Raw genomic sequence first — 27,794 nt, forward strand, 5'->3', positions numbered from 1 at the left:
CCTGCCCCGAGGGGATGCAGTCCTTCATGGACTCGATTGCCTTCGTCTAGTTTCACAATGACCATAGGAAGTATATGGATCTCCCATTCACAGTGGAGGATGTTGCTGCGGTGATAAAAAGTATGCCGCTTGACAAGGCCCCTGGGCCTGATGGCCTGACTACTTCATTCTACAAGGCATACGTTGATAAACTGGCACCTAAGCTACTGGAGGTGTATGAGGAAGCATTAGAGGTGGGGGTCTTACCTGAGTCAATGAGGGAGGCCATAATCATCACGTTATTGAAACCTGGGAAGTCTGACACGGAGCTGCACTCTTATCGACCTTTGTCGCTCATAAATGTTGATGCCAAAATATTGGCTAAATTGCTCGCAAACCGCATCCAACCATTGATCCCCATGGTGGTGCTGCCGGACCAATCAGGGTTTATCCCAGGGAGGTCCACATCTCACAACTTGCGTACTATTTTTTCCATCCTGCATTACGTGCACCCTGACGTGCGTGCTGCTGTGGATTTCCTGGACGCAACCAAAGCTTTTGATACCTATTTGTTTGCCATACTTGGGCGCATGGGTTTCAGCCCCCTCCTTATTAATTGGGTGCGGCTCCTGTATACCTCACCTAGAGCCCGAATTAGAGTGAATGGACTGCTATCTGATCCCTTCCCCATTTCGCGCCGCACACGGCAGGGTTGTCCTCTTTCCCCGCTGCTATTTGCAATCGCGATGGAGCCATTGGTGGCTCGTGTCCGGCAGCACCACACGGCGAGAGGCATAGGACTCAGTTCTAGAAGCCTATTAATATCGCTATATGCCGATGACGTGACTCTATACCTGATCGATCCAGAGGTAAACCTTGACCCGATTTTGAGGGAATTCATCCGTTTCGGGGGGCTATCCGGGATTTCTATCAACTGGGAAAAGTCAGTGATCTTTCCGTTAACAGACAACACGCCACAGGTGCGCTCTGAATACCCCTTAAAATGGGAGGCGGATGAGGTCAAATATTTGGGCATTTGGATACATAGTTTTCTCTCAAACAGGATTCATGATATCACAGCAGAAGGCTTTTTCACATGGTAAAATCACCTTAGAACACACCACAATTCCTAAAACTACTTGTATTTATATATGAGAACTTTGTAGTATACTGAAGTGAATTTACACAGTATGTTGTTCTAGAAATGTAAATATAGATTTATTCGACAAAAATAAAAGAACAACATATTTTTCCAATATTTTGTTATTTCTCATCTGATAGAAAATGGATGTCCCTACACTGAATTCCAGTGAAGTATAATGACAGATAAACAGGCATATTTGAAAAAAACGTTATTTTCTTAAAATCACTTAATTGGTCTCTGTTCTATGAATTCTTTATTACGATTATTCTAATGTAAATCTTTGCTTATGAAAGGCGAACATCAAAGTATAAGACGCAAGGAACTGTCTATTACTTTTGCTTCATCAGGTCCAAGAGGTCTTGTGGTAGTCCTTCATCTCCGAGTTTCTTCAAGCTATAGTATCTGTGCACAATTTTATCAGCGGTAACAACTACCACTCGAAGCCCATGGTCATCTTCACCAAGCTGACATCCAATCGCTGATGTAACCACCATATCAAGACCCTTGTGGACTCCGCCACCATTCCGATGATAATGCCCGGAGAAAACAGCTTCAATTCCTACAAAGAAAAAAGACAAAAATACATATTGGTAGACAGAAGTTATATAATTAAAATTGAGACACTGAATTTTACTAAATTATGCTTCATTTTAGGTTTTACAATTAAAATGAACTGAGTTTCGAATACATAAAGAACATCAAAAATAGGGACCCTTTTTCTAAAAGTAGGTGCTGTACATACTGTGGTATGATGATAAAATCCTTCATAATTACAGATGGGGAGTTAGAAATATGTTCTGCTTATTTCACATTCTTTTGGACCTCAGACTACATATGTTGAAGAGAAAAATCGAAAGAAAATTTACTTCTGCACAATCAGGTCCACATTCTGAAAGAGCCGCTGATCCTGATTTAGTGGACACATGAGTGGGCATCAGTGGTGGCTCCTCCACTAAGGCGGAGGAGCATCACCCCACTGCTCTCGGGGGAGTGTAAAAGAAAAAGAAAATGATAATAACAGAAGTTATTATTTTTTTATTTTTAGTATCAGCCAGGTTAGGGCGGGGCTGGGCGGGGCTCCCGTGACGTCGGGAGGAGGAGTTGTTGCTGCACTCTTTTGTCTATGACGAAATGACCATTTCGCAAATGTGTATTTAAAACTTTATTGAATTCTATGAAATGCAATGTGAAATGCGAGATGTGAAACAACAAGTATGTCTTCTGTTTCCATGCACCTTGACTTGTATTTTTACGGGAAGTTGGGCACAGGTCACCAAACTTGAAAAAGGCATCGCTGAAACGCGTTGTTGTGGGCACAATAAAGTATAATTGTGCTATCCTTTGGATTGTCGCTGTTATCTTTTTGGAGTTCCGGAAGTATAACTATTTTTTGGAAATAATTAACGCGGTTGTCGTCACCGCTGCTGGCACCGGCGTCGCTTTGGAGGAGGATCGGCGAAGTACGACGCAGAGTGTTTTATATATATATATATATATTATCTACTGGCGGTCGCCAGTAGATAGTTATAGTTACAACTTAGTTTCCATAGGAAATCTCAAAATTCTATTTTGAATAACTTTGGCGCCGGTTGACGAATCCTCGCGAAATTTTCAAAATTAATGGGGCGCTCCGTTCAGCTCCTACCCTGAAAGTCTCGGGGTGATTCGTCAAGCAGGGGCCGAGAAAAAAGGGGGGTCCCAAAATGCGTTTTCCCCATGCATTTTTCCATAGGACCTTTAGACACAGCTACAGCTCGAACGGCTGAACAGAATTACTTGAAATTTGGCAGAGAGGTGGCCATAAGGTCAAAGAAGTGCCTTTTGCAGGTCTGGTGTAAATCTGTTCAGTATTTCCTGAGAAAATAGCATTTAAAAGCATATCAATATCTATACGCGCGCACCGTGCGCGCACGGCGCGCGCACTCTGCCGTGCGCGAGCGCAATTCTGATTGGTTGTTAGATGTCGGTAAACATTCGAATCGGTCGAAACCAGGAAGTGTTGCCCGCCATTTTGTCTCTCGCAGTCTGAGGGGGTGAAAAACAAAGGTGGAGAACGTGAAAAGGGGGCAGAGTGGACAGTTCCTGACCCCCTAGCCTTGGTCAGGGGGTCACAGAAGGACCCCCAAGTAAAGATTAATGGAAGAAGACATGGGTAAATAAGTGTCTAAATACAGTGATGTAATATCTGACGTCATCAGTAGAGGATTGCGGTCGCGTGAGTTATAGTTGCCTGCAGTAACTATAACGGGGGAATTTCATTGGTTGTTTACGAGTGAAATGTCCAGCTAACTATAACATGTGTGAAACCTATGGTTTTTTAAGTAAATATATATATACACATACATATATGGAGAGGCGCATTCATTCAGTTGTGTCTCCAGCCTTGGTGCCGCTTCGTGAGAAAGGTGGGAAGTAGGGGACCCAAGGACGTTAATTCCCCCAGCAAATCCGTTCAAGACTCCTACCGCAGCTCGCAATAATACAGCCAGGTGTATGATGGGATCAGTAGTCCGTGGCAAGGGAGTACTGGGCGTCATCACAGTAACGAGCTGCAGCTGGGCCCTTTGCTATTTAGGTGGGAGGAGCTCAATGGATCATCACTAAGGACTCTGTGTAATGGACTGAGGCATTTGAAAAAGGCTGCAAGCCGAAACCGGTCATGCCGACTTCCTTGAATAAAGCGTCCTGACGAGCCCCGCTGTGTCCCTGTCTTCTGTCCAGGAGGGAGAAGTTTTCTTCATACATATATATATATACATACATAAATATATATGTATAGATATTATATACATACGGAAACATTTTAAAAAGTTTAAGATGCCATTTTAGTTAGGTGTTGAAATGAAATAAGCGCTAAAATTTAAACCACTAACAAAACAGTGAAATTTGACAGTTATAGTTCAGTAAACTAACTATAACATTCAAACCATTATTCATACTTCCTCCTGATTGGCTACAGGAGCCCAACAAATCAGAACAGATCACCCAAATCTTCAAAGAAGCTAACATGGAATAGAAGATAGCTTGTATAACACATAAGTCAGTCCACACTGGCCTACTGTCTTACCTAAAAAGGAAATTGTAACTCACAGGTGGTCAAAGAAATAAAGAAATAGAAGTCACCTTAATTTAAAAAAACCCTAACAACAAGAAGAGTCAAAATATCAAAACAAACCATCTCCTGCATACGAGTACATCTGACTGAAATCAGATCTGGCATTTCAGATGGATTTGAAAAACACTTCTTTAAACTGTATATTGCTGATTGACTGTCTATCCTTTCCAGTTTATATAGGCGTGGTCAGCAAGATGGCTGAGGAGTGGCAGCACTAAACGTGCGCTCTGGCCTACGCTTCACGGCCGCTGGCATCTTTCACCTGCCCCCGCTTGCACCACGGGCAGGTGCCAGCATAGACACAGTAGGTTTAGGGCTCCTCATACACCGAACGACCAGCACCAGCAACTCCAAGCGCAAGGCCTAGTCTCAGACTGCCGCTGCTCCACCGGCCACGGGGGAAATGGTGGGTGTCCCTAGCCCCGATGATGTCTCCAGGCCCACAGCTGTTCTGTAGTTATGATGGTGGGCCCTTGCACCCAGACAATCGCCGCGAAGGGGGGGGGACTTTTTCACTCAGTTCCTTCACTTCACACGTCTCCCCTCGCACCTCCCCGGACGGTCCATGCCACATCTCACCCGGTCCTATTTTCAGGAGCATCGGACAGTGAGACTCTGTAGGTGTGCAGATCCTGTCCCACTCACCTCCCCGAGCGAAGGGCCAGGCCAACTCCACCTTTCCCGCTGCAGGGGGAATGGGGGGGAGAGTCCCCAGATGTCACACCTCTCACTATGCTCACAGGGCTACCCCAGGTCATGACCAGCATGCGATGCAGGGCTGCAGGTGTCCCCACGGTCGGCACCTCGTGGAAGACACTGAGCCCAGCTCCCTAGGTCCTGTCTTTGCCGGCGTTCATCCCCATTTGGAGACTGGTGTCACCCATACCGCAAACAGGGTATGCCGCAGGAGCAGCTCTCCCAGGGATTCGAATCATGTCCCAGGCCACTGCTGTCGTGCAGGCCTCCACCAGTCATGAACGGGCGGCCAATACTCTTTGGTTGCAGCAGACAGCATGGTCCCCAGTTGTCATGGGGGGTCCTTAACACCACCTCCCCACATTCACCCCAATATGCTGACCGGCTTCCAGGGGGTACGGGGAAGCGGCAGGATGCAGCAGGATCTCGCCTTTGGCTTTAATTAAATTAAAATAAAACTTAAGGGGGGAGCGGGAGGGGTTTAAATACATTAAAATAAATCTTACCTTCTCCAGGCCACCTCAGCTCCTGGACGGATCCCGGTTCACACTTTTTCTGCTGCTCTCCTCAACAGGAAGCAGCCACCGAGCAGTCTCCCTCCCCTCCGTCGATCACAACCCCCTGCAATAGCAGCACTGTGATTGGTGCGGTGCAGGCACACAGCGCCCCAGCCGGGCGCCTAGTGGGAGGCCTTTTTCTCTATGTAGGCTGCATGCAGCCTACATAGAGAAAAGAGAGAGTGCACATGATTGCTTTGGTCGGCCCTAGGCCGACCAAAGCAGTCAGGGCCCACAACAGTGGGCAAGCCACTCCCCCTGCCCTCGAGCAGGACTGTCTAGCCACCCGCCCACAACCAGGCACGTCTGCTTTCTCGCAGTGCGAGATGCAGAAACAACATCAAATGGTAGTTTTACCATTTTATGTTTCTGCTTTTTGCACTGCAAGAAAGCAGTGGGGCGACGCCCCCACGGAGGAGCCGCCACTGCACCCTTACATCCAATCACACACCCACTCAATCACCCATAAAGAAACTCACACAGCCAGTCACTCACCCATACAGGTACTCACACTGCCACTCACTCACCAACACAGCCACTCACACACCCCCTGACTAACCCATACAGCCACTGACATAGCTACGTAGTCATCCATACAACCATTCACTCACCCACTCACATAGAACCAATTACATACCTATTCACACATCCATACAACCACTCACACACCCACTCTCTTACCCTTACAGCCACTCACACAGACATTCACTCTCTAACACAACCACTCACTTACCTATACACACACTCAAACAGCTGCCCACTCACCCATACAGCCATTCACACACACACTCCCTCACCCAGTCACTCACACAGCCACTCAGTCACCCATACAGCCACTCACACACCTATGCAGCCACTCACATAGCCACTAACACACCCATATAGCCCCACACACACCCACACACTCTCCAATACAGCCACTCACACAGCCACTCCCCCACCAGTACAGCTACTCACATACCCAGTAACACATCCATACAGCCACTCTCACAGTGACTCACACACCCATACAGCCACTCAGACATCCACTCGCACACTGATACAGACAGTCGCACAGCCACTCACTATGAAAAATTACTAGTACAGGAAAATAGTAATTTAACTTATGCTGTAGTTTAGTATATATCTTTAAGACTCAGAAACGTTTGCAAAACACTTACAGTCACAGGATGATGTCATTAGTGATGTTATTTAAGATGTCATTTGAGATGTCATCAGTGATATCACTGACCATGTCATGAGTGATGTAATATGTGAGATCATAAGCAGTGTATTGAGGGGGCGTAAGTTATGGTTAGCTCAGGTAACCATAACTGCTGAATTTCTATAGCTTAGTACAATTGAAATATGAGGCCAACTATAAAATCCCTGTAACCTTTGGTTTTTGTCAGTAGACATATAAATATATATCATCATTTCTTTGATGCTTTGATGCTCTATCTTTCTCATTTGTAAGACGTTTACTCAACATCCTGGATTTATTTGTGGAACAAATAACGACAGAAAGGCTTTTGGACTTTTCCCGCTCAGATCTCCCTTGAAACGATTAGCTCACCTACATTGTTTCCTGTTGCACAATCTGTAATGTGATACATTAAGAATAACTATGAATAACAGTTTGAGATCGGGGGGCCCATTTTCAGTTCAGGAGATTGGCAAACAAACCAACAATGCCGTGGAGGCACCACCGCTGACACACCCCCAGTGGCCTGTACAACAATGTTACACATTTTCACTACATTGGTCAGTATTTTGCACTCAAGTCAGTTCCCACCAGCATGATGCGTGGTCGAGTCAATGAAACAAACTCAGTGGTGGCTCCGCCACTGACTACTTTCTATTCCACTGCCACTGGCTCCACTCCCTGACTCCTAGAATCTTGTGACTGTAGCCACCATTGTTCCTCAGTTCCCTCCTGACAGTGCCCTTGCTGCTACACCACCCCACGCCTTCCATGGTCTGAAAATGCACCCTCAACATAGTTAAACGGAACTAAAACATACATTAAAATTGTCCCTGACACGCTGAGAGTTTTCTACCACAATGTTAGGGACATTTTATCAGAATCCAGTAATCAGTGTGAGATCGCCCTAGTTATTTACCACTTCAGTCTTGCACTGAAGAGACGCAGTGGAAATGCGTTGGCACTCTTATTGGGCAGCTTAATCCCTGGCCGTTTTCTTAAAGGTAACGGCCACCATGACTTTGTTCCCCATGTCTGAGCCCGTGGCATTTGCAACGTTGTGTTCTCTCCCCTCCACAGAGTGCCAAATCCCAGAGGAATGTGTCTTTTTTGGTGGATTGCTCTCCTCTAAATCACACTCTTTGGTTAGATTTCTTGGAGGACGCCAGCGCCTTGAGACCCTCATGGGTGAGTAGTAGCGCTTTATAAAACTCTGATTGATTGAATGCTCTCAAGCTCCACATAAATCTTTGCATCATACGTGCAATAATAAACATTTACATTTTGAGCAAATATTACATTTTGGAGACCCTAAGTTATTCTAAGTGGGCAGGACAGAAGACCGTAAAGAAACCCAAAGGGGAAAAAAACTTTCTGTTTTGGGACTGTGTAAAACCTACAATGGGCCAAGTTTGAAAGTGATTCTCTCGTACTTTTCTTGTCTAATTTACAATAATAAGCTTGCATATTTAATACAAAAGAAAAACTGTAGTTCTAACAGCATAGCGAGACATTTAGACAAATGATCTGCACTCACTGCTCGGTGTGAGCATGAAATATAGTTAGCTTATCTTTATACATTACACAGCATTGTTTGATACGACTGAATTAAGTACATTTCTACCAACTAGCAGGATGGAAACCTAAGTAACAGAAAAAGTACTTAAGACTTCCAATTTAGATACAAAAGCATGACAGTTATTTCAGCAATATCCACTAATGTACTTCGCTGTGCATGCTGACAAATGTGGAATGTAATTTAAACAGGAATGCCCTTGTACATCTAATTATTGCTGCTGTGAATAGCTTTCACAATTAATGCAAATCGCTTCACAAACAGTGCAGTTTAGAAATGTGAATTAGGCATAAAAGCCCATAATTTCTCAAATAGAATTAAGCATGAAAACAGAAGCTAAAAGCTTTCTATACCAGGCCTCAGATTGCAAGCTCCCGGAGGCTGTGTCTAATCTGTTCCTCACCTCATCCTGCTGAAACAATTTGTGCCAGATGGTTGAAAACATTGGAAATTGGTTTATTCGGGCGAATCATATGCAGCAAATATGAGCACATTAATGAACTATATTAATGTCTGTGTTTATCATTAGTGGCTTTTGTCACATGGGTGCACACATTGGCTCATGGATAAAGGGTTATGGAAGCCCCTGATCGACATGTTGTAAGTGATAGCTCAGAATCGGGAACTCCGGAAGGATTTTCAGCACTCCAGTTCTCTATAGCGAAAGGGAAAAAAAAGTTCGGGCCTTTTGCAGAAATTTGACGTCATCAATTCAAGTTGTTGTCCTAAGACTGTTACGCAGGGCAGGCTTTAGCCCTGGTGGCGCCTGCTGCGCCAATCTTTTTTGCCTACTCCCCCATGACACCGCTTCCATGGATTCACTCACTACCACCAAGCAAAAGTGCCCCTCCTCATCACTCCATAGCCCCTCTCTCACACGCATACATTTTTTTTAAAGGCTGGTAAAAGCTGGTTTTACTAATCGACTCAGCTATATAAAACACAAATATGTTCTTTGCAGCAGGCACAGTAACCCTCTGTGCTACTTAATGGGAGTCAAAACTGCCGCTAGACAGAACTCCGATCTCTCTCATTAGCAGAAACATTAATCACAAGAGTTATCCTGACCTTTTCATTGCTGCCTGCAAGCAAGACGCACAAGGAACTCTGCAGCAGGTGCGTTTAAATCGTAAATTATTGCTAAACACAGTCGCCCCCCTGGGGTCTGTGCCACCTCTCTCCAGAATATTTTTCGGAGCGCATTTTAGCTGCTGAAAGCCAGTCACGGGAGATTTTTGCCACCGTTCATGAGTTGGCTTCTTCGAACAGAACCCTCCCCAAGACCCTCCCTTCTCAGGAGCTATGTGACTTATTAAACTAATTCTTTATTGATAAAATAGCACGTATCAAAGCAAATATTCCCCCCTCTTCGCTCACCCCCCCTTATTCCCCCCTCCCAGCCAATGCCCTGTCCCTCACTTCCATCCCTGCACTTACTAGAGAAACCCTGCTTCCACTACTCAGCCGCATTAAGTCAGGTTCTCCAGCTGACATCGGCCCTGCACGCATTCTTTGTCAGATTTTTGCCAAACGCGCTTCCCCGATACTTACCCTCCTTAATGATTGTTTCACGCACGGTTTTGTTCCTGCCACTTTCAAAAAGGCTATAATCCTTCCCATACTAAAAAAACCGGGGGCTGATCCTACTCTCACGATAAACTATCGACCAATATCCCTTCTGCCATACTTGAGCAAGATTGCTGAGTCTCATGTCACTCAGACACTCAGTATTTTTATTGAGGACAGTAATTATCTCGCACCCTGTCAGGCGGGCTTTCGTCCCCGCCACTCTACGGAGAAGGTGGTTATTTCAGTCATGGATCAACTCAGGGAGGGCCTCGACACTAACACCCCTCAGGCCTTGGTCCTCCTGGATCTGTCCGCCGCCTTTGACACGGTAGACCACTCCACTCTCCTGTCCCGTGTTGAGGCGGCGGGCATAGGAGGTCACGCACTGACCTGGATAGGCTCATTCCTGACTGATCGTACTCAAGCTGTTCATCTGGCAGAATTTTCCGCCCCCCCTCGCAGGGTTCAATGCGGTGTTCCTCAAGGCTCCTCTCTTTCCCCTTTATTATTTAACCTCTATATCTTTCCCCTAATCTCTGCACTACAACAAATGGAGGTCACAGTCTACAACTATGCTGATGACCTACAACTCATTTTTAATCTTTCCTCCCCCTCACTAGCTGTCACTGCCTTCCAGTCTGTCATGTTGTTTATCCAAGATTGGATGAATGCGAACCATCTTAAACTTAACCCGGATAAAACGGAGTTAATTCTGACAGGCGGCAGTAGCAACTCTTGGTCTCCCTCCTGTTGGCCCTCTTCCCTCGGCTCCCCTCCAACGCCTTCCCAGTCAGTCAAGACCCTTGGAATTACACTTAACCATCATCTCACTCTCCACTCTCACATCAGCTCGGTTGTCTCTTCTTGTTTTTTTACTTTGCGCACCATTAGGAAAGTTTCTCGGTTTTTTTCTCTCTCTGCACTTAAGCTGGTTGTAATGGCCATGGTCTTATCCAAGATCGATTACGGGAACATCATCTATAATGGTGCCCCTGGCTACGCACTCCAACGCCTTCAGATGGTGCAGAACCAGGCAGCCCGTCTGGTACACGGGCTACCCAAATTTAATCACGCGTCACCTCTTCTCATTGCCCTTCACTGGTTCCCTATTAAGCAACGGGCCCTGTTCAAGCTCGGTTGCCTTACTTTTCAAGCCCGGATGGGCACGGCCCCTGCCTTCATAAATTCTGTCATCACCAACTACTGTCCTTCCAGAGTCCTGCGCTCATCTGTCAAATCTCAACTAGTTATCCCCCGTTTTAAGAAACAAAGATCTGGGGGCCAGAAATTTGCGGTGCTTGCACCCACGTTCTGGAATACTCTCCCTCTTCACATCAGACTCTCTTCCTCCTATATGGAGTTCCGCAAGGTCCTTAAGACCTTCTTGTTCAAGCAGGCTTTCAATTTCAATTCATAGTCCTCCTCGCTTTTCTGCCTAGGAACCCCTCTAGCGCCATGAAACTGCTTTGTGAAAGTGCGCTTTACAAGTCTCTAAAAATTCAAATTCAATTCAGGTCAGCGCCCAGTGCGGCCGCACCAGTTGCACCGCCCAAAAGCCAGCCCTGCTGCTTCGGTATGTCCGCCAATGGAAGCGCTTGCTCTGCTCAAGATCAAACTTTCCTATCTTGACGAGGCAGACAGCCTTTTATCACCCTGTGCTTGATTACACGATTGCCATTAAGTTGGGTAATGATACAATGCATTACAAGTGTGGGATAAGAAACTCTGCTTCTGATTAAGAGAGATAAACGTGCACTTCACTTCATTTAATGTATGCTAGATTTGGTCCATTAAGTACGGTCCTAAGGCCTACATCTACTTTGAAGCAAAGTAAAGCATGACTTTATTTAATTGACCCAGGGCACAAGCCCTATAAAAAGAAGTGGGGGGGACTGACCAAGTTAGACACTATGCAGCTGACATCATGACGCCTACCATCACAGCACATGACGTCAGGACGTAGCGCTATAAAAGAAATAAACTAGTGCTATCTAAATTATTTGTGTAAATACTGGGACAAACCATGCCCTTTGACAGTCGTACAGTGTTTGCACTTATATACAGGGACAGAACAAAGGCAAAAGCATGCCTCTCTTAAATACCTGTGAAGAGATGGCAAGCTGTGTGCCTTTGTTTGCCTCGGTGGCATTTACATTTAAGTGGGAAGTTCCAGCCGCCCCCAGTCAAGATATTTTTTTTTTTAAAAGGATGCCTGATGGCCCTTTACTTAGGCCTAGCTGGAGGTGAAAAAATAGCCCCCTCTCTGCCTGCACGTTGCTACTGGAAATGGAAAGCTGACAATGTGCAGGCACTGCTGAACGTGTCCCGGTGTCTTTCTGTGATGCCCAACTTCTTGGCAGGGGGGACGGCGTCCATCCAGTGAAAATAGTGGGTGGATGCCGTGGCCCTGCGTGTAATCCCGACTCGTGCCCTGAATTGACCCATTACAAGGACTCTGCAGTCTGGGTTAGGCAGGGCCAGAGTCCTCTTGCCTAATAAGAGTGTGGGGATCTACAGTTGTACGGTCTGTATATGCACGCAACTAAGGGGATTTTCAAAGAGCAAGCCTTGGCAAGGGCAAGAGCAGATGCTGTACGAAGTAGTGGGGAAGTGAATACCATGAGGATGCGTGCAACTGGGAGGAGGAAGTCTCTGGCGTATGGTCCCAATGGGGCCGTGAGTTACTTAACAGTGGCGATTAATTTTACCAAATGTTTTAATAAACGCTGAATAAAATGAATAAAATGTTCTGAATGGTAATACTCAGTCTTACACTTTTGACATTGTACTTCATTTGTCTTTAGGTCTAGAGCACACCTGCATCCTAAAAGTAGTATTGTTTTCAGTTGTCAATGTATTTTGCTACCGTAAGAAACACATTTTTTGTAAAATATATCCAAGCAAATGCATAGTGCCTCAACCCGGGCAACCAGTGCATAATCAAAGTTACTCATGCAGCGTAGAGAGACCAAATTCGAAGGTTTACGAATTAAATTAATAAACTAGGAAATTCAATAAATGGAGAATGCATACTGAACAGATGAGAAACTTGTTTGGCCCCTGGCTCTTATGCAGACTTTACCAGCATAGTTCCAGTAGGGGCCACACAGAAAGCCACCTTATATCCTGCATATGCCACACTTTAGAGAGCCCTTGCACTACTCTACTATCTTTGCCCTATCGACACAATTGTGTTGCTCATTCTACAGGTTCTCTATGCTTAATTGCAAGCCACGTACCTACAGTCATTCAGTTTGGGACTAGCAGGCCATATACCTTTACATGCTGTTTTTTCCCCCGAAGGCAGAGGATGATGGCCTCTAGCTGACCACAGAGGTTGAAACAAAATTGGCTAGCAAGCACATACATTCACTCGCTCCATGTGTCATATACTTTCTTGAGTTGAGAGTCATTTGTTTTTCTCTGTATACCCAGTGGCGGCTCCTCCGCTAAGGTGGAGGAGCCTCGCCTCACTGCTTCACAGCAGTGAGGTAAAGGAAACATAAAATGATAATAACTCGCAATATCATTTTATGTTTCCTTCTGCTGCAGCTTTGAGTTTGGGGCAGGGCTGCTCCGACGCCAGAGGAGCAGGGGGAGGAGTGGTTTGCCAACTCTTAAGTGCACATGACTGTTTGGCCGGCCGAGACATTCATGGGCACTTAACATCTTCTCCATGCAGGGTGCATTACAGCCTGCATGGGGAACATGCCCAGGCCCCCATTCCCTGGCTGAGCGCCGATCCACGTTGCTCAGACCAATCACAACAATGCATTGCAGCGTTGTGATTGCCTATCGGGAGGCTGGCAGCCGGATTATTACTGCTGCTTCCTGCATCCTGCTGTGGGACAGAGTCAGAAAAAAGAGGACCGAAGAGAGGTGGCGGAGGCTGGCCGTCCGTCCGTCCGTCCTGCCTTCACAGGCAATTGGTTTTCTAAACTTTTTTCATCCCCCCCTCCTGCCCCCGGCCCAACTCCACGACTTGGGTCCGGAAGCTGCCGCTAATGTGCATACCTACGCGACTCCCTCACATTTGTCGTCCTGTGTGATCACTTTTTGAACACTTAATTATCATTAACTTGACATAGCTGCTAATAAATGTATTTAAACTCATCTGTTTCTGGTTGGGCAGAAATGATGTTTTAAAGATCAAACTTTTCTGTTGGGTGATTTATGCATCCGCATATTGCTGTAATTTAAATAAGTCTCCAGTAAACCACTGTTATCTGTAGCAGTACAACTGCCCTTGGTTCCTGATTGGCGTATTCAGTTGCCCTTGTGTTACTTTATTACTTGCATCATGATGATGGCGCTTTAAATGCGTTGCACATTATTGGCATGGCATTGGTGCTTTATATGTGGAGGCAAATGTGAATTATTTGCATGCTGATAGCTTGGTGCTTTCACCCGCAGAGACTGCATTTTTAATTTCATTATGTCATCAGTGACCATCAGCAAAAGCAGGAAATGTGCGTCAAGATGCACTGAACACTTATTGACAGCGAAGAATCAGAGGCTTCAAGAAGAAACATAATGTGACAATTCAAAAAATGCAGCAGCAGTTCTAAGAGGCCCAAAAGCTGTCAAAGAACCAACCTATTTTAAATACATGGTCGAGGCCATGGAAAATTAGCCACCAACAACAGCAATTAAGTCTTGGTCAAATGTGCTGGGTCAAATGAGACCTGGCTAGTAAGAGGCAAACCCATGTGGTGTTCAGAGGAGTGTATCAGTAGTCCAAAGCCAAGTGTGTGCCATTGTGTACACCATGAGAAGATGCTCCCCCTTTTTAAAAGTTTAAATAAACTAGACTGACCCTAATGTTCATATAAACATGGGAAAGTAGGATCTGCTTCTTATGGTTACCCCCACTTTCTGCTAAATGTGATACGGTTTTTGACTAGTCTGACTGGGATCCTGCTAATCAGGACCTCAGCCTTTCTGCTTTCTCCCTAAACCTTTATGCTATGTACTTTGGTACACTTCAGATTGGATACTGGGGTAATCTTGTAAGTCCCTAGTATATGGTACCCATGTACCCAGGGTATAGGTACCCCAGAGGCCTCCCATGGGCTGAAGCATGTATTATGCCACCCATGTGAGGCCAAGCAAAATGGAACTACAGGCCTGCCATTGCAGCCTGTGTGAGTTGGTGCATGCACCACTTACTTAAGATATAGGTTTACTATATCTAAGGGTCACTGCACTTAAAACCTATAAGTCACCCCTATAGCATGCGTTAACAATCCTGAAGGCAGGGTGCTTGGTTCTAAGTGAGAGGGTGCCACTGCATGAGCAAGACACCCCTGCAGCCTACGGAGTCTATTCTCCCGGGATATCAGTGAGACAGCCATTTATGACATATAGAGTGGCATTATGCAACTGGGTGATGACCAACTCTAAAATGGCTGAAACTAACCCTATCGTGTTTAGTGTAAAACATGTTGGAATCATACCCCCACAATGGTAGGTGTGGGAGGTATGATTCCACCTCTCAGAAGTGAGCTTCGTAGGGTCCCTGGTGTTCCCGGTACCAGCCTTGTAGTCCTGGGCAGCACAAAATGGATGCGACCGACCAGAGACACATTTCTGTCCTCCTGCTGCTGAGCCAAGCTTGAGCTGGGGAAGGCATAACAATAGGCATCCTGTCACAGGGAGGTGTAACCACCTCCCAAACAGGATTCAGTGAATGAGTGCTGGGTGGGTGCGTCTGCCAGTGACCAAAAGGCTGCATGAGGGGCACATTTGGTGTCCCCGTGCTTTATCCAGTTCAAACCAGTTCTGAGAGCCGTTGGCTCCTGCTATGGCACAAAACTGGAAAAAGGACACAGGAATAACCTCCCCACTGTCCCGACCCTCCCCTGGGAGGGTCCCCTGAATCTGTCTAACCCTATCCTGTGGGTACAAAAGAGCTTACCTGGCTGTAGGACCCTAGATTCAATGTGGACAAGATCCTGACCCAGAAACCACTGAACTTCGACCGTCTAGACACTCTGGACTTCGTTTGGGCCCAACTTTGTCTCCCTCTCAGTCTGAAGCATCGTCTCTGCCCGTGCACCATACAAGATCCGTGCAGGACCTGTGGAGCATCAAGGACAACCAAAGGCATCTCCCTTGGAGTGAAGGGCTCACTCCCCAGCATTTGCAAGGACTCCAACACTGCTTTCCAGTCTGCTGACCCTGAGCTCCTACGGACTCTGAAGGTTTCAGCAACACAGGAAGTGGGTGTCAACGTCCCTCGAGGTTCGAGCTGCCATCTCATCCGGTTTTAGGTCAGAATCCCTTGTGGAGGCTGCAATACCCGAACCCCTGTGCACCAAGTACATTTGGCAAGTGCATATGCTTGTTGGTGTTTCCCGAACAAGTGCATTGGGCTCCGAGCAGCCCCAACCTCTGCCACTATTTGCTACCAAGAACTCCGGCCTCCTCACACCGAGTGCTCCGTGGGCTGCTGTTTGGTGAAATCGCACGAGGTCCCCTCGCGACTCCTGGGCCTCCAGCCTGTGGATCTGCTTGAGGGTCAACTTTGCTTTTCTTGGGCTCCCCTGATTGCTCCAGGCCTGCCCTGACTACCCTTGCTGTGGTGACATTCTGCGTGGGTTTCCGTTGCCGAGGCTTGTTGGTGCTCCCACCGGACACCGATCCCTCAGCACTCGACATCCTTTGTGGCACAGCTTGTATCCGGCTCCTGGTCGTCATCCACACGTCTCCTGGTCCCCGTGGCTGCAGAGTCAAGAACTCCATCAACGCACCTCAAGCACCCTACATCAGTGGGCATTCGTCTACCGAGCCCCTGGTCACTCCTGAGTGACCATGACTCTGTCCCCTCTGCTTTCAGGTACTCTTCGACAAGAATCCTCCTTTGGATTCCAACTGACTCTTTTCTTCCTTCCAGCAGCAGCTCTTCTTCGAAGTCATCCATTGGGTTTGACTGCGGTTTTCGACGCCACTTCAGACCTATGCACCCGGCTCCCCTGGGATAGGTAACTCAGGTACCTCGGTATCCACGGGTGGGGTGGCCTACCAACCTCCTAACTTCCACGGGGTTTCTACAAAGTCCACTGGGAAGGGTCCTTAAACTCTAAAACTTAAACCGCGATTTTCCCATAGAGTTGTACGGAGCACACGGTCGTGTTCCCACACTGTACCCGTCCTCCGTGAGGTCCCTACTTACTCACCTTGGGTGGTTCCTTGGGGTCCCAGTGATTCTACAACTTCTCAACACTGTCTTAACTTGAGTCGTGGTTCTTATACCACTATTTTAGTATATGGTTTGGTCACCCTTTGGGGCCCACTGTGCATTAGTGCTATTTACTGTCATTTCTGTGCTTAAGTATTACATGCTTTGTGATTATCTCCGTGTAGGAGATACTGTGTAGTACTAGAGAGTGTTATATTAAAAAATACATATTTTTATAACTACTGTGTGGTTCTCCTTTCATTTAACCAATAATATGAGGTTGCATTCTGGTAAAACAAGCTGCTTAACATTCCTTCAAGACTAAGTCTGAAGGCTGCTCTCCACAGCTACCACTTGGAAAGCTTTTTAAGGTTATCTTTGACCTCTTAAATCAACATACAGGTTGTTTGGACTGGTGCAGGGTGCCCACTTTAATTAGTGGACAGCACATACTAGGCCAACTTCTCACAGGAACAATATGATACAACAGGACAATCCCATGCTGAATGAATCAATATTAAGCAGTCCTTAATCTTGACAAAAACATTCTGTCATGAGTGAATCTCAGCATGAAATCACTCAAAGAGTCAACCAGTACATTAATCAATTCGTCCAAATTGACTGTATTTTCAGAAAACAATTAGAAATATATTCCACAAATAAGTCACACACGATCAAGTGATTAGTGAGAGTTTTTCAACAGAACCCCAACTGCAAAAGACCAAAGCAGAACAAAGTAAAAGAAGCGACAATATGCAAATAAAAAGGCATATCGGTATAAGTCAAAAGACAGCTGATGGTATTGCATACAAATAAGGGAGATAGCTGGTGTGTTTGTGATATCTTAAGACTGTCTTTGGATGGTGTTGACTGCCTTTTGACTCTATGTAGGATAAAAGGGTCTCATCAGGACTAGAAATGAACAGAGGAATGTGTGAAGGACCTAGAAGCAGGATGAGCAAGGCCGACCGCGTGGCTGCGTTAGATGCGTTAGATGTAGCAGAGGTAACCAGAATGCTTGGTCTCTGTGAAATGCACAAACTGGGCTCACTGACTGTGAAGCGCCAGGGTGCAATGGTACACATGGGATGTGACCCGTGGAAACTGAAGTTGCAGACGCTCTGAGCATGCAAGGGCAATCTTCAGGGTGGAAAAGCCACCAATATCCAGAATCGGAAGGTGCATGGATATTGGATATTGATAGTGCTTCTGAAAAAAAACAAGTTAAACAAAACATTTCCAAATATTGTTTTCTTCAATATCAATATGTTGTTGAGCATTCACACTCGCTTCTTTGCTGGTCTTTCTTTGCGTTAGATTGATTTGATCAAGAAATGCATGTATCCTGAGTGAGTGAGTGAGTGTGTGTGTGTATATGTATGTATGTGTACATATATATATATATATATATATATATATCGTTTCAAAAAGTCGTTGCAATATCCCCGCTCTCCTTCCTATCGACGCCGGTGCCAGCCACAGTCGCAACTCCGCTTGTTATGTCTTTACACGGATGAAAACTGAGAGTTCCCAGAAATAATCCAGCGGATTATTTCTGGGAACTCTCAGTTTTCATCCGTGTAAAGACATATATATATATATATATATATCCAACAGACTACTCCCACCAGCCTTGAAGGTCCTTCAACTGCCAAAGAAGTAAGTACACGAGCCTGGAAATAGTGCAATTTTCATTTAATGCCCAGAGCGACGGCCATAACGTTTCGGCTCCGTGGAGCCTTGATCACATGACAGCGTTTAGCTCGTGATGTCACAAATTTAAAGTGATATTGCAGGTCACATGGGGGAATCACATGGGTACAAGGACATGGATGGATAGGAAAGTACAATTTACCGCTGGCAATGGATTCGGAATAACAAGTCACAGGCTAACAAGTTATCCATACAAGACATGTAGATGAATACTTAAGTAAGTCGTGTGTTGCAATGACGGCATGAATGCCCATAAAGCCTGAAAAAATACATAATAAGCATTTGTAAACTCCAAGGAATTAAAAATGAATTAACCAGTTGCTCATAAATAACAAAGTTGCCAAAAGCGGAATCAATCTGTTTCAGCCAGTCCTCAGAACATAATATAACATTCCTCATAAAAATATATAAATATTATGATAATAAAAAAAAATATTATGTTAAAAAAAATCCGGGTTATCCCACTGACCAATGCTATCAGAAAAGTGAGTAGTGCAGTAAATAGGAAAAATATTAGTAAAAAGGTAAGAAATACAATTAAAGTGCCTGCGCTTAAATGTTCAGAAAAATATACTTCCTAAACAATGCCTATTTAAAAATGGAACTCATTCCGGTGTAACACAGGGACATAGTATTCTATTTATGAAACTCATATTGGGTTAATATGGAACATAAAAGGCATTGGCACGGATTAAATAAATCCGAAAGAAATAATGTATGCTCATAAAGGAAGCTTCTACAGAGTAAGGTATGGTGGGTTTATAGATGGAAGTTTTTAAGTTGAATCTCAAGAGATAAAAAGAGATAAAACCCAGAGATTCATGAAGGGATTGGGATGTGCAAATACGCAAAAATCACATATATAAGTACAAATTGTCAATAATAAATAGTAAAATACCAAATAAATAACCTAAAATTTGCAAATTTCTTGAGGTTAAGACAAATGACTTAAAATGTAACATACTGCTATGTACACATCAGATAAAAAGTTTCCCATGATAAAAATTCCCGAGTAGACACAACCGCATGTAAAAACTTTTTGTTCAAAGGGTGGAAGACTAACATAGTGTGCCATCTAAGTAATATTGACATCAACAGGGTATATTAGATATAATATTTGGCTGATAGTCAAAATTATTATGCAACCCTGTTTGATCAAGCCAAACATGTATGCAAGTCCTCCGTCATGTTCAGTCCTGAAGGAACCTTAGTGTTAAGTTGCAGAATGTACCGTGTTTCCAACTTGCGGAGATTGGACTCGCGATCACCACCCCTCCTGCTGGGCTCAATGGAATCAATAACATAGTAGCTTAAACCCTTGTTGTCACTACTATGAGTTTCTCTAAAATGACGAGCTACGGGGTAGGTGTTGTCTTGATTAGAGATCGCACGCAGGTGTTGCAAGATGCGTTTGTGTACCGCTAGCTTCGTGCTACCTACGTACTTAAGGTTACACGGACAGGTAAGGACATAAATAGCAAATTCAGTCTTGCATGTCAACAGTTTATTGATCCTGTGCTGCCTGTTACTAAACGGATCAATAAATGTTTTGGTATTAACACCATGGGTGCAGGCTTTGCAAGTTTTACACTTGTAAAAACCACTGTTGAGTTGTAGCCATGATGTTTTGTCAATGGTTTCTGGATTGGTATTGACCATGCTTGTCTCATCGTGGGGGCTCTGCTATGTGTGATGGTAACCTGCTGTGGGAGCAGAGGACCAATGACAGGATCACTACGCACAATGGGCCAGCTCTTGTTGATGATTCTGCGTAAGTCTGCCTGCTGTTTGCTATAGGCCATGATGATTCTGAAAGTATTGGGTGAGTTCTTGTTGGTCACTTCTTGGTTATGTGGCAAAATGATGCTGCTAGTGACTCCACTAATGGGTTTTAACAGATCATTGCGACTGTGTGCATTGGATCTAACTATAGCACTTTCAATAATACTCTCCGAGTAACCTCTCGCCCTAAATCTTAGTTTGCTCAGTCCTTGTGCTGTCTTGAGATCAGTGTCATTGCTACAAATTCTCCTCAACCCCAACATCTCCCCATAGGGTATGCTATTGATGAGATGGGGTGGGTGTGCACTCGTAGCATGGAGGGTGGTGTTACCTGCAGTGGGTTTGCGATATAACCTAGTTTCTAGTTTACCAGCATGGATGTAGATCTCCGTATCAAGGAAGGTGACACTAGTTTGGCTACATGTAGCAGTGAATTGGAGATTGAGATTGTTCACATTTAGTCTCTCAATAAACCCATGGGCCTCTTCTAATGAACCATTCCACACTACAAATAAATCATCAATAAATCGTAGCCAAACAACAACTTTGTCATTAAGGCACTGGGCATACTCTTTCCGAAGGATCATCTCCTCCCAGTAACCCATATGGAGGCAGGCGTAGCTTGGGGAAAAACTAGCCCCCATGGCTACGCCCCTCAGTTGCCGGTACAACAAATTATTGAACATGAAATTGTTGTTAAGGAGGCAGAATTCTAGCATCACAATCAGCATTTCATTGTGACTCGCAAACTGTGATGGTTTGCGTGATAGAAAGTATTTGGTGGCTTGGATGCCGTCATTGTGACCAATACTGGTGTACAGTGATGTTACGTTTAGAGCTACCATCCAATAATCATCTCTCCACTGGATTCCATTGATCTTACGTAGAAAATCCCCTGTGTCCTGTACATATGAATCTAATGATCTCACGAAGTCCTGTAAAAAATAGTCAATATATTGAGACGTTTTCTCATACATGCCATCACGTGCTGAAATAATTGGTCTGCCCGGGGGTCTGACAGGATCCTTGTGTATCTTGGGGATAAAGTACAATGTGGGGATGACTGGATTATACTTTTTCAGGAAATTAAATTCAGCTTCAGTAATGAGTTTAAGTCTCTTCCAGTTGGCCAATTTATTTCGGAATTCGTTATTTGAAATCTGGATGGCTGCTGCAGTTGTGCGAATGTAACAATTCCTGTCGTTTAGTTGGTTAAAGGCTTCGTGGTCATAGAATTCCTTGGTTAGTAAGACGATATTGCCACCCTTATCGCTTTGTCGTATGATGATCTTTTTGTTACTTTTGAGTTTAACGATAAGCTGATTGTATTGCTGAGTCTGCCGATTGTATCGTTGTTTCTTTGCTTGGGTTTTAGTGTGTAATGCTTTGATCTCAGCTGTCACATTGTCGTTGAAAATATCTAAGGCATCGTGGGGCATAACCGGGTTGTAGGTAGACTTAGGTCTAAAAGATGTGATAGGTCCCTTTGGGCTGGTACCATCAAGGCAATTGGAATTTTCCTTGCCACCTATACCCTCAGTGTCCCATAGATCCTGGATGGCATCCTGAAGAGAGATTTCATTAGCACAGTCAAGAGTATTGCGTCGATTGCTTCGCATAGCAAATGATTTCTTGAGCTTAAGCTTGCGGACAGCTTTGTAGATATCAAAACGCACAGAGGCATAGTCAAAGTTGTTTTGTGGTGCAAAGGACAGGCCTAATGCAAGTATTCTCTTGTCGTCATCAGTTAGTTCTAAGGGCGTCAGATTGATGATGGTTTTGGCGTCTTCACAAACTATTGGTTTTTCGCCCAATAACCCCTTCCTCTTCTCCTGTTTGGATTTGAGGTGTTTCTTCCTTGCCCTCTGCCTCTGCCGGGATTTGTAGTTTGAACGTTTCCGGTTTGATTCATCATTGCCGGCCTTGGGCGTAGGGTCTGCCTTCTCTCCTCGCATAAAAAATTCATCTCTTGTGCTGGAGTGGGTCTAGGCATCATACCAGCTGCCGAATTGTCTCGTAGTTCCGATTCCGAGTCACTGCCTCCCATTGAGCTGAGGTCGGACTGAGTTGTATCATTGGCAAAGGCCTCCTTATTAGGGCCCCTATTGACAGGAACCGCCTTAGACTTTGAGATTCGCAAGGAGTCATATTTTTTTGAAAACGTGAATATCTGACCCAATTGGTAATCATTGCGATCACGTTGAAATTTAAACGTTTTTCTTTCCATGATTATTTTTTCCTCCTTCTTGAGTCTCTCAGTCATGTCCTTTCTTAGTTTGGTTTTTTCATCAGAATCCTCGATCTCATCAAGTTTCTCATTTAAAGCATCAATCTCTTTGAGTAGTGTGGCTCTATCGATATCAGCATATTTTATCAATATTAGGACCATCTGGCGTGAGGATTCCAAGTTCGTTTCTGCCCATTCACGCATGAGCTCGGGGTTGAGGCTTTCGTAGCTGGGTGCCGTCAGAATACGCAACCCACGGGGGATGCGATTTACATCAATGTAGCTTTGCAACGATTTAGACTCCCACCACTTACTCTGTTCGCTTCTTAGTTTTTTCTCTAATACTTTGAACTTATCCTTTAATGTATTTCCTTGTGTGGCCACATCCGTAGTAAGTCCATTACGGCTAGTTACAGGCAAAGGGAGGCTGTCTGAAAACATCGATAGTGCCGCAGCCTCCCGTTCACGAACGCTGTCAGTCGTCATGCTCAAATAAGGGCTCAATTAGTCCGCACGTGGGGGTTGATTAGTTTGGTCAAACTTTCAACAACAACCACCCACTGCCGCACATAACTCTCCAACTATAACTCACGCGACCGCAATCCTCTGCTGATGACGTCAGATATTACATCACTGATGACATATGTGTCTTTCTGAAAAATAAATATTTGTAATATATGTATAGCTAAAGATTAATGGAAGAAGACATGGGTAAATAAGTGTCTAAATACAGTGATGTAATATCTGACGTCATCAGCAGAGGATTGCGGTCTTGTGAGTTATAGTTGCCTGCAGTAACTATAACGGGGGAATTTCATTGGTTTTTTACGAGTGAAATGTCCACCTAACTATAACATGTGTGGGGGGGCGCTAGAGGGCGCACAGCGGAATGGCTGCCTACTGAGACAGCTCCGCCGGACGGGGACAGAAAAACGACACGGCGGGCGTGAGCTGTGCAGCGATGCCGTCGCAAATTAGTGCCTGAGTGACCGGGAAGCGGGGGCCGTCTGGGGCTGGTGCGAGGACCGCTCGTGAGGCTCCGTGAGCAGAGATATGGGCTGTTGAGTGCCCTGACGCGGATGCGGCCGGCGGCTGACAAGATGGCGCCGCCCGGGTACATCGAGCCGCGCTGAAAGAAGAACCCGCGGAGGACACCGCGATGTGTGGCGGCAGTGAACTGGGGCTTGGCGCTGCCTGCTGCCTCTGAAATTCAAACACGCTCTAACGATCCGAGCGTTTCGGAGCAGACATCACTCCTGTGGGGCGGAGCGGCGCGAGATGGCGGCGTAAGGAGGCACTGGCGCTGGCCCGAGACGAGCGTATCCCGCACTGAAGGCACTGTTCCGGCCCGAGAGAGACGCGGATGCAGCCCAGGAATCCGCGCGATGAGGGTGAGAGCTGCCCCCATGAGGGACGTGCCTGCGATTGCCCGGATGACCATGGCTGCTTGAGGAGGAACCAGAGCGACTGCTGAGAGGGGGCCTCTGGGGGCTCCTGGGTGGGTCCGGCATCGTTGCCTGCGAGGAGGTGACCTGCATGGCGGCGCTGGAGATCCTGGCTGATTCTGGGCGCAACTAACTGGCTGGTGACTACCCCCCCTCCCCTTCGGGCCGTGTGATCTGGCTGTTGGTGACCTGGCTTGCTGGACACGGTCCCCTGCGCTGCCTGCTGGATTCTTGACCCCCTGGCTCGCTGGCTGGCCCGAAGGTGCACTGCCGGACATCGCTGATACCAGCACCCGGGTGGCTGTACAGGAGAGTGGCGGTACTACGAGCGCGGCCAACTGGGGCGCTGTGCTGAGCCTGGTGAGCGGCGGGACTGGGGCAGCTGCGTAAGCGGGTGCTAGCTGGGGTCGTCGCCGTTTGGACAGCCGACTCCCCTGGTATCTAACGGCGGAGAGGTGCGACATGGGGAAGCCAGAAAAAACGCAATCTAAGCTCCCCTTCGAATCCAAGCGCCAGACCAAGGGTGCTGCGGCACTGTCAGACACCGCCTCGGACGCTGGAGAGCCAGGGCCTTCGGGTATGGAGGGGGCGCTGAGGGCCATCCAGCAGAGCCTACAGGATATCCACGGTAAACTGGATACCATAACGCTTCGCGTAGACAACATGGCGGCCAAGCTGGATGGGCACGGGGGGCCGCTGGTGGAGGCGGAAAATCGAATTGGAGCGGTTGAAGATCTCTCGCAGGCCACGGCCAAAAAGTGTGCGTAAGCTGAGCGACTGCTGGACGTGCTCAAAAACAAGGCAGAGGATTTGGAGGCGCGATCGCGGCGCAATAACGTGCGCATAGCGGGGGTTCCGGAATCAACCAATGTTGGTCGGATGGAGACGTATGTGGAGGAGCTGATCCGTAACGTCTTTGGCACAGAGCACCTCTCCCCGATGTTCCTGATTGAAAGAGCACACCGATCGCTGGCCCAAAGGCCGAAGCCCGGGGCGCCCCCGCGTCCAATAATCGCCAGGGTCCTCAACTACAGAGACCGTGATGTCATCCTCAGGCTGGCACGAGAAAAGAGGCAAATTACACATCAAGGTAATGCGCTGGAATTTTATCCGGACTTTACGATCGCCGTCCAGTTGGCGCGAAAAGAATTCAACCCGGTGAAGAAGAAATTGCGCGACTTTTGGTATTGACTATGCGATGCTATATCCAGCCCGGCTGCGGGTGACGTATGACGGCCGAGCGACAATATGCCACACACCTAAGGCGGCACAGGACCTTGTCAAAAAAATTGGAACCAGGCGCAAAGAACGGCAGAGAGGCGACCAGAATGCGGACGCAGATGAGTGACCTGTCGACGAGAAAACCTCGGGAGATGGTGGTTTGGATCAGGTCAAGCTGAGAGGACGCCCATGTAGCCCGAACTGGTTAGCGTGGGGCGGACTTGCGGCCCTACTGTGGAGGCGCCATGATGTTTCTCTGGCAGTGGAGGTTTGCTGGATCGTGAGAGACTGTAAGTACGAATGTTGCGCACTGTTTCGCCCTCTCACACGCCCTGCTGATCTGTGGCACCTCTGCAAACTTTCTAACCCTGATGAGACTGAGACTGGGATCAGCTAAAAACTGCAAAGGGGGGTAACACTCACAGATTTTTGGGCCGCCATGTTGGCTGACACTGTTCCTCCCTACTATGGCCTTGTGAAACCTGGGGGTCGGGACGATGGACAGTCGGCTGGGGCGGTGGGAGGATTGCATCTAATGTACAGCGTTGGGCCTCTGACGCATGTGTCACCCCGGAGGGGGCTGCGCGCCTGGGGGACTGGGACCCGGGTCGCAATCCACATACCTGCGGGAATACAGTGTGGTAGAGAATAAGTCGCAGGCTATTGACATGGTTATGGCAGGCCCTACCGCAAGTTGTGGTGATGATTGCACAGACACAATACCGCCTAGGACTTGACATGTACTATATCCCCGTCCACGTCCATTAACTTGGATGGAGTTTGTGGGCTCTAGGTGGTCCCCCCGACACGGGTGAGCCCCGAATCAAGTTTCAATAATGTTTGTTCTGATTTGTGGGGTTTGTCTTTGGCATGGTTGGGGTGCTGAAGTGGGTGGGGGGAGGCGGGCAGGGGTTGGGAAACTGTTTAGTTGGTCACTGTGCATGAGACGCATCGCTGAAATCCGAGCACTTATGTTGCGACACAATGAGGTCGGTCCGTGCTTAGCTACACCTTGGAGCGTGCTACCCGAACGGTTGTATAAATGTTGCTCTAATACCACTGTTGGAAAATGGCTGAGGCACATGTAGGGGTTGGGCGCCTCCAATTATTAACATGGAATGTGAGGGGGCTAGGTAATCCCAAGAAAATCAGACAGACACTGGCATACTTAGACAGGCTACACATCGATATTGCACTCATACAAGAGACGCACTGTGCACCAAATCACCAACCCAGCATAGGGCGCAGGTGGGCTGAATCGTTGCATCACTCCTCGTATTCATCCTATGCAAGAGGAGTGCTAATACTGGTAAGAAAAGGGCTACAATATGCGATAGATAATGTCGTGGTGGACGATCTGGGACGATTTGTCATAGTCTCGGGTCTACTACGGGGGCAGAGACTGGCTATTGTGAACGTTTACGGGCCGAATGTGGACGACCCACAGTTCTTTCACTCGTTGTGGGGTAAAATAAGAGATGTCCATGACTCACACCTGATGGGGAGGAGACTTTAATATCGCGTTATGTGACGAACTAGTTAGATCTGGACAGACGGTAGAGCCGCATAGACGCGCGCTGCAGGTCTTAAAAGACATAATGATGGACAGGGGGCTTACTGATATATGGAGAGACAGGAACTCAGAGGGGAATGAGGCCACGCACACATCGGCGGCACACGGTAGCTGGTCCCGCATTGATTATTGGTTGGTTACTGGGGATGTTGCTCTGTGGACGAGGGAAGTTCGGCACATGCCCAGAACGCTGTCTGACCACAGCCCGGTGCTCCTCTCTCTAGAGCTCCCGAACTATACCCCACCCCCCTTCAGCTGGAGATTTAATGCTAAAGCGCTACTAGATCCCCTATACGTAGACACCATTGGGCAGGCGATACAGGAGTACTTTGACCACAACGCGCCTACTATGAAAGACGCGTGCGTGCTCTGGGAGGCTTTTAAAGCTACGATTCGCGGTGTCTGTATTAGTACGACTGCTGGAATCCTAAAAGACATACGGCGGCAGCTCACGGTGAGGGAAGAGAAGTTGCGTGTATTGGAAAGGGAATACGAGCAAACACAAGACGCGCAAGTATTGGGTGCTATCCGAACTGTACTTTCGGAGTACCAAAACTATGCGGAGGAGGAACTCAAATATACAGCGAAGAGACAGATAGCGAGGGCCTATGGGGAGGGCGGCCGGTCTGGACGGCATCTGGCGGCTAGCATCTGTGACGGTCGTGCACCGCAGCACATCCAAATGGTTCGCGACTCACAGGGGGAGCGGCAGTATGGCGCACAGGACATTCTAAAGGAGTTCGTGGCAACTTATGGAGCGATGTATGCCTCCAGACCCACAGCCAATTCGGCGGAAATCACGGAATATCTAGATGATGTGGCGATAGCATGGCT

The 27,794-nt window shown here is 46.7% G+C and overlaps 1 protein-coding gene across 2 annotated transcripts in view; it reads right to left on the reverse strand.

Moving 5' to 3' along the window:
* Nucleotides 1-1,172: 1,172 nt before the first annotated feature.
* The window catches only part of CPPED1 (calcineurin like phosphoesterase domain containing 1), a 649,782-nt gene continuing 623,160 nt past the window's right edge, over nt 1,173-27,794 (reverse strand). For both annotated transcript variants that reach the window (XM_085632109.1, XM_085632110.1), the window contains exon 4: nt 1,173-1,682. In XM_085632109.1, coding sequence (XP_085488235.1) covers nt 1,453-1,682 — 230 coding nt within the window. In that variant the 3' untranslated portion in view covers nt 1,173-1,452. The remainder of the gene's footprint in view (nt 1,683-27,794) is intronic.

The sequence above is a fragment of the Triturus cristatus genome, chromosome 10, assembly GCF_964204655.1.
Source record: "Triturus cristatus chromosome 10, aTriCri1.1, whole genome shotgun sequence".
NCBI classification, from domain to species: Eukaryota; Metazoa; Chordata; class Amphibia; order Caudata; family Salamandridae; genus Triturus; species Triturus cristatus.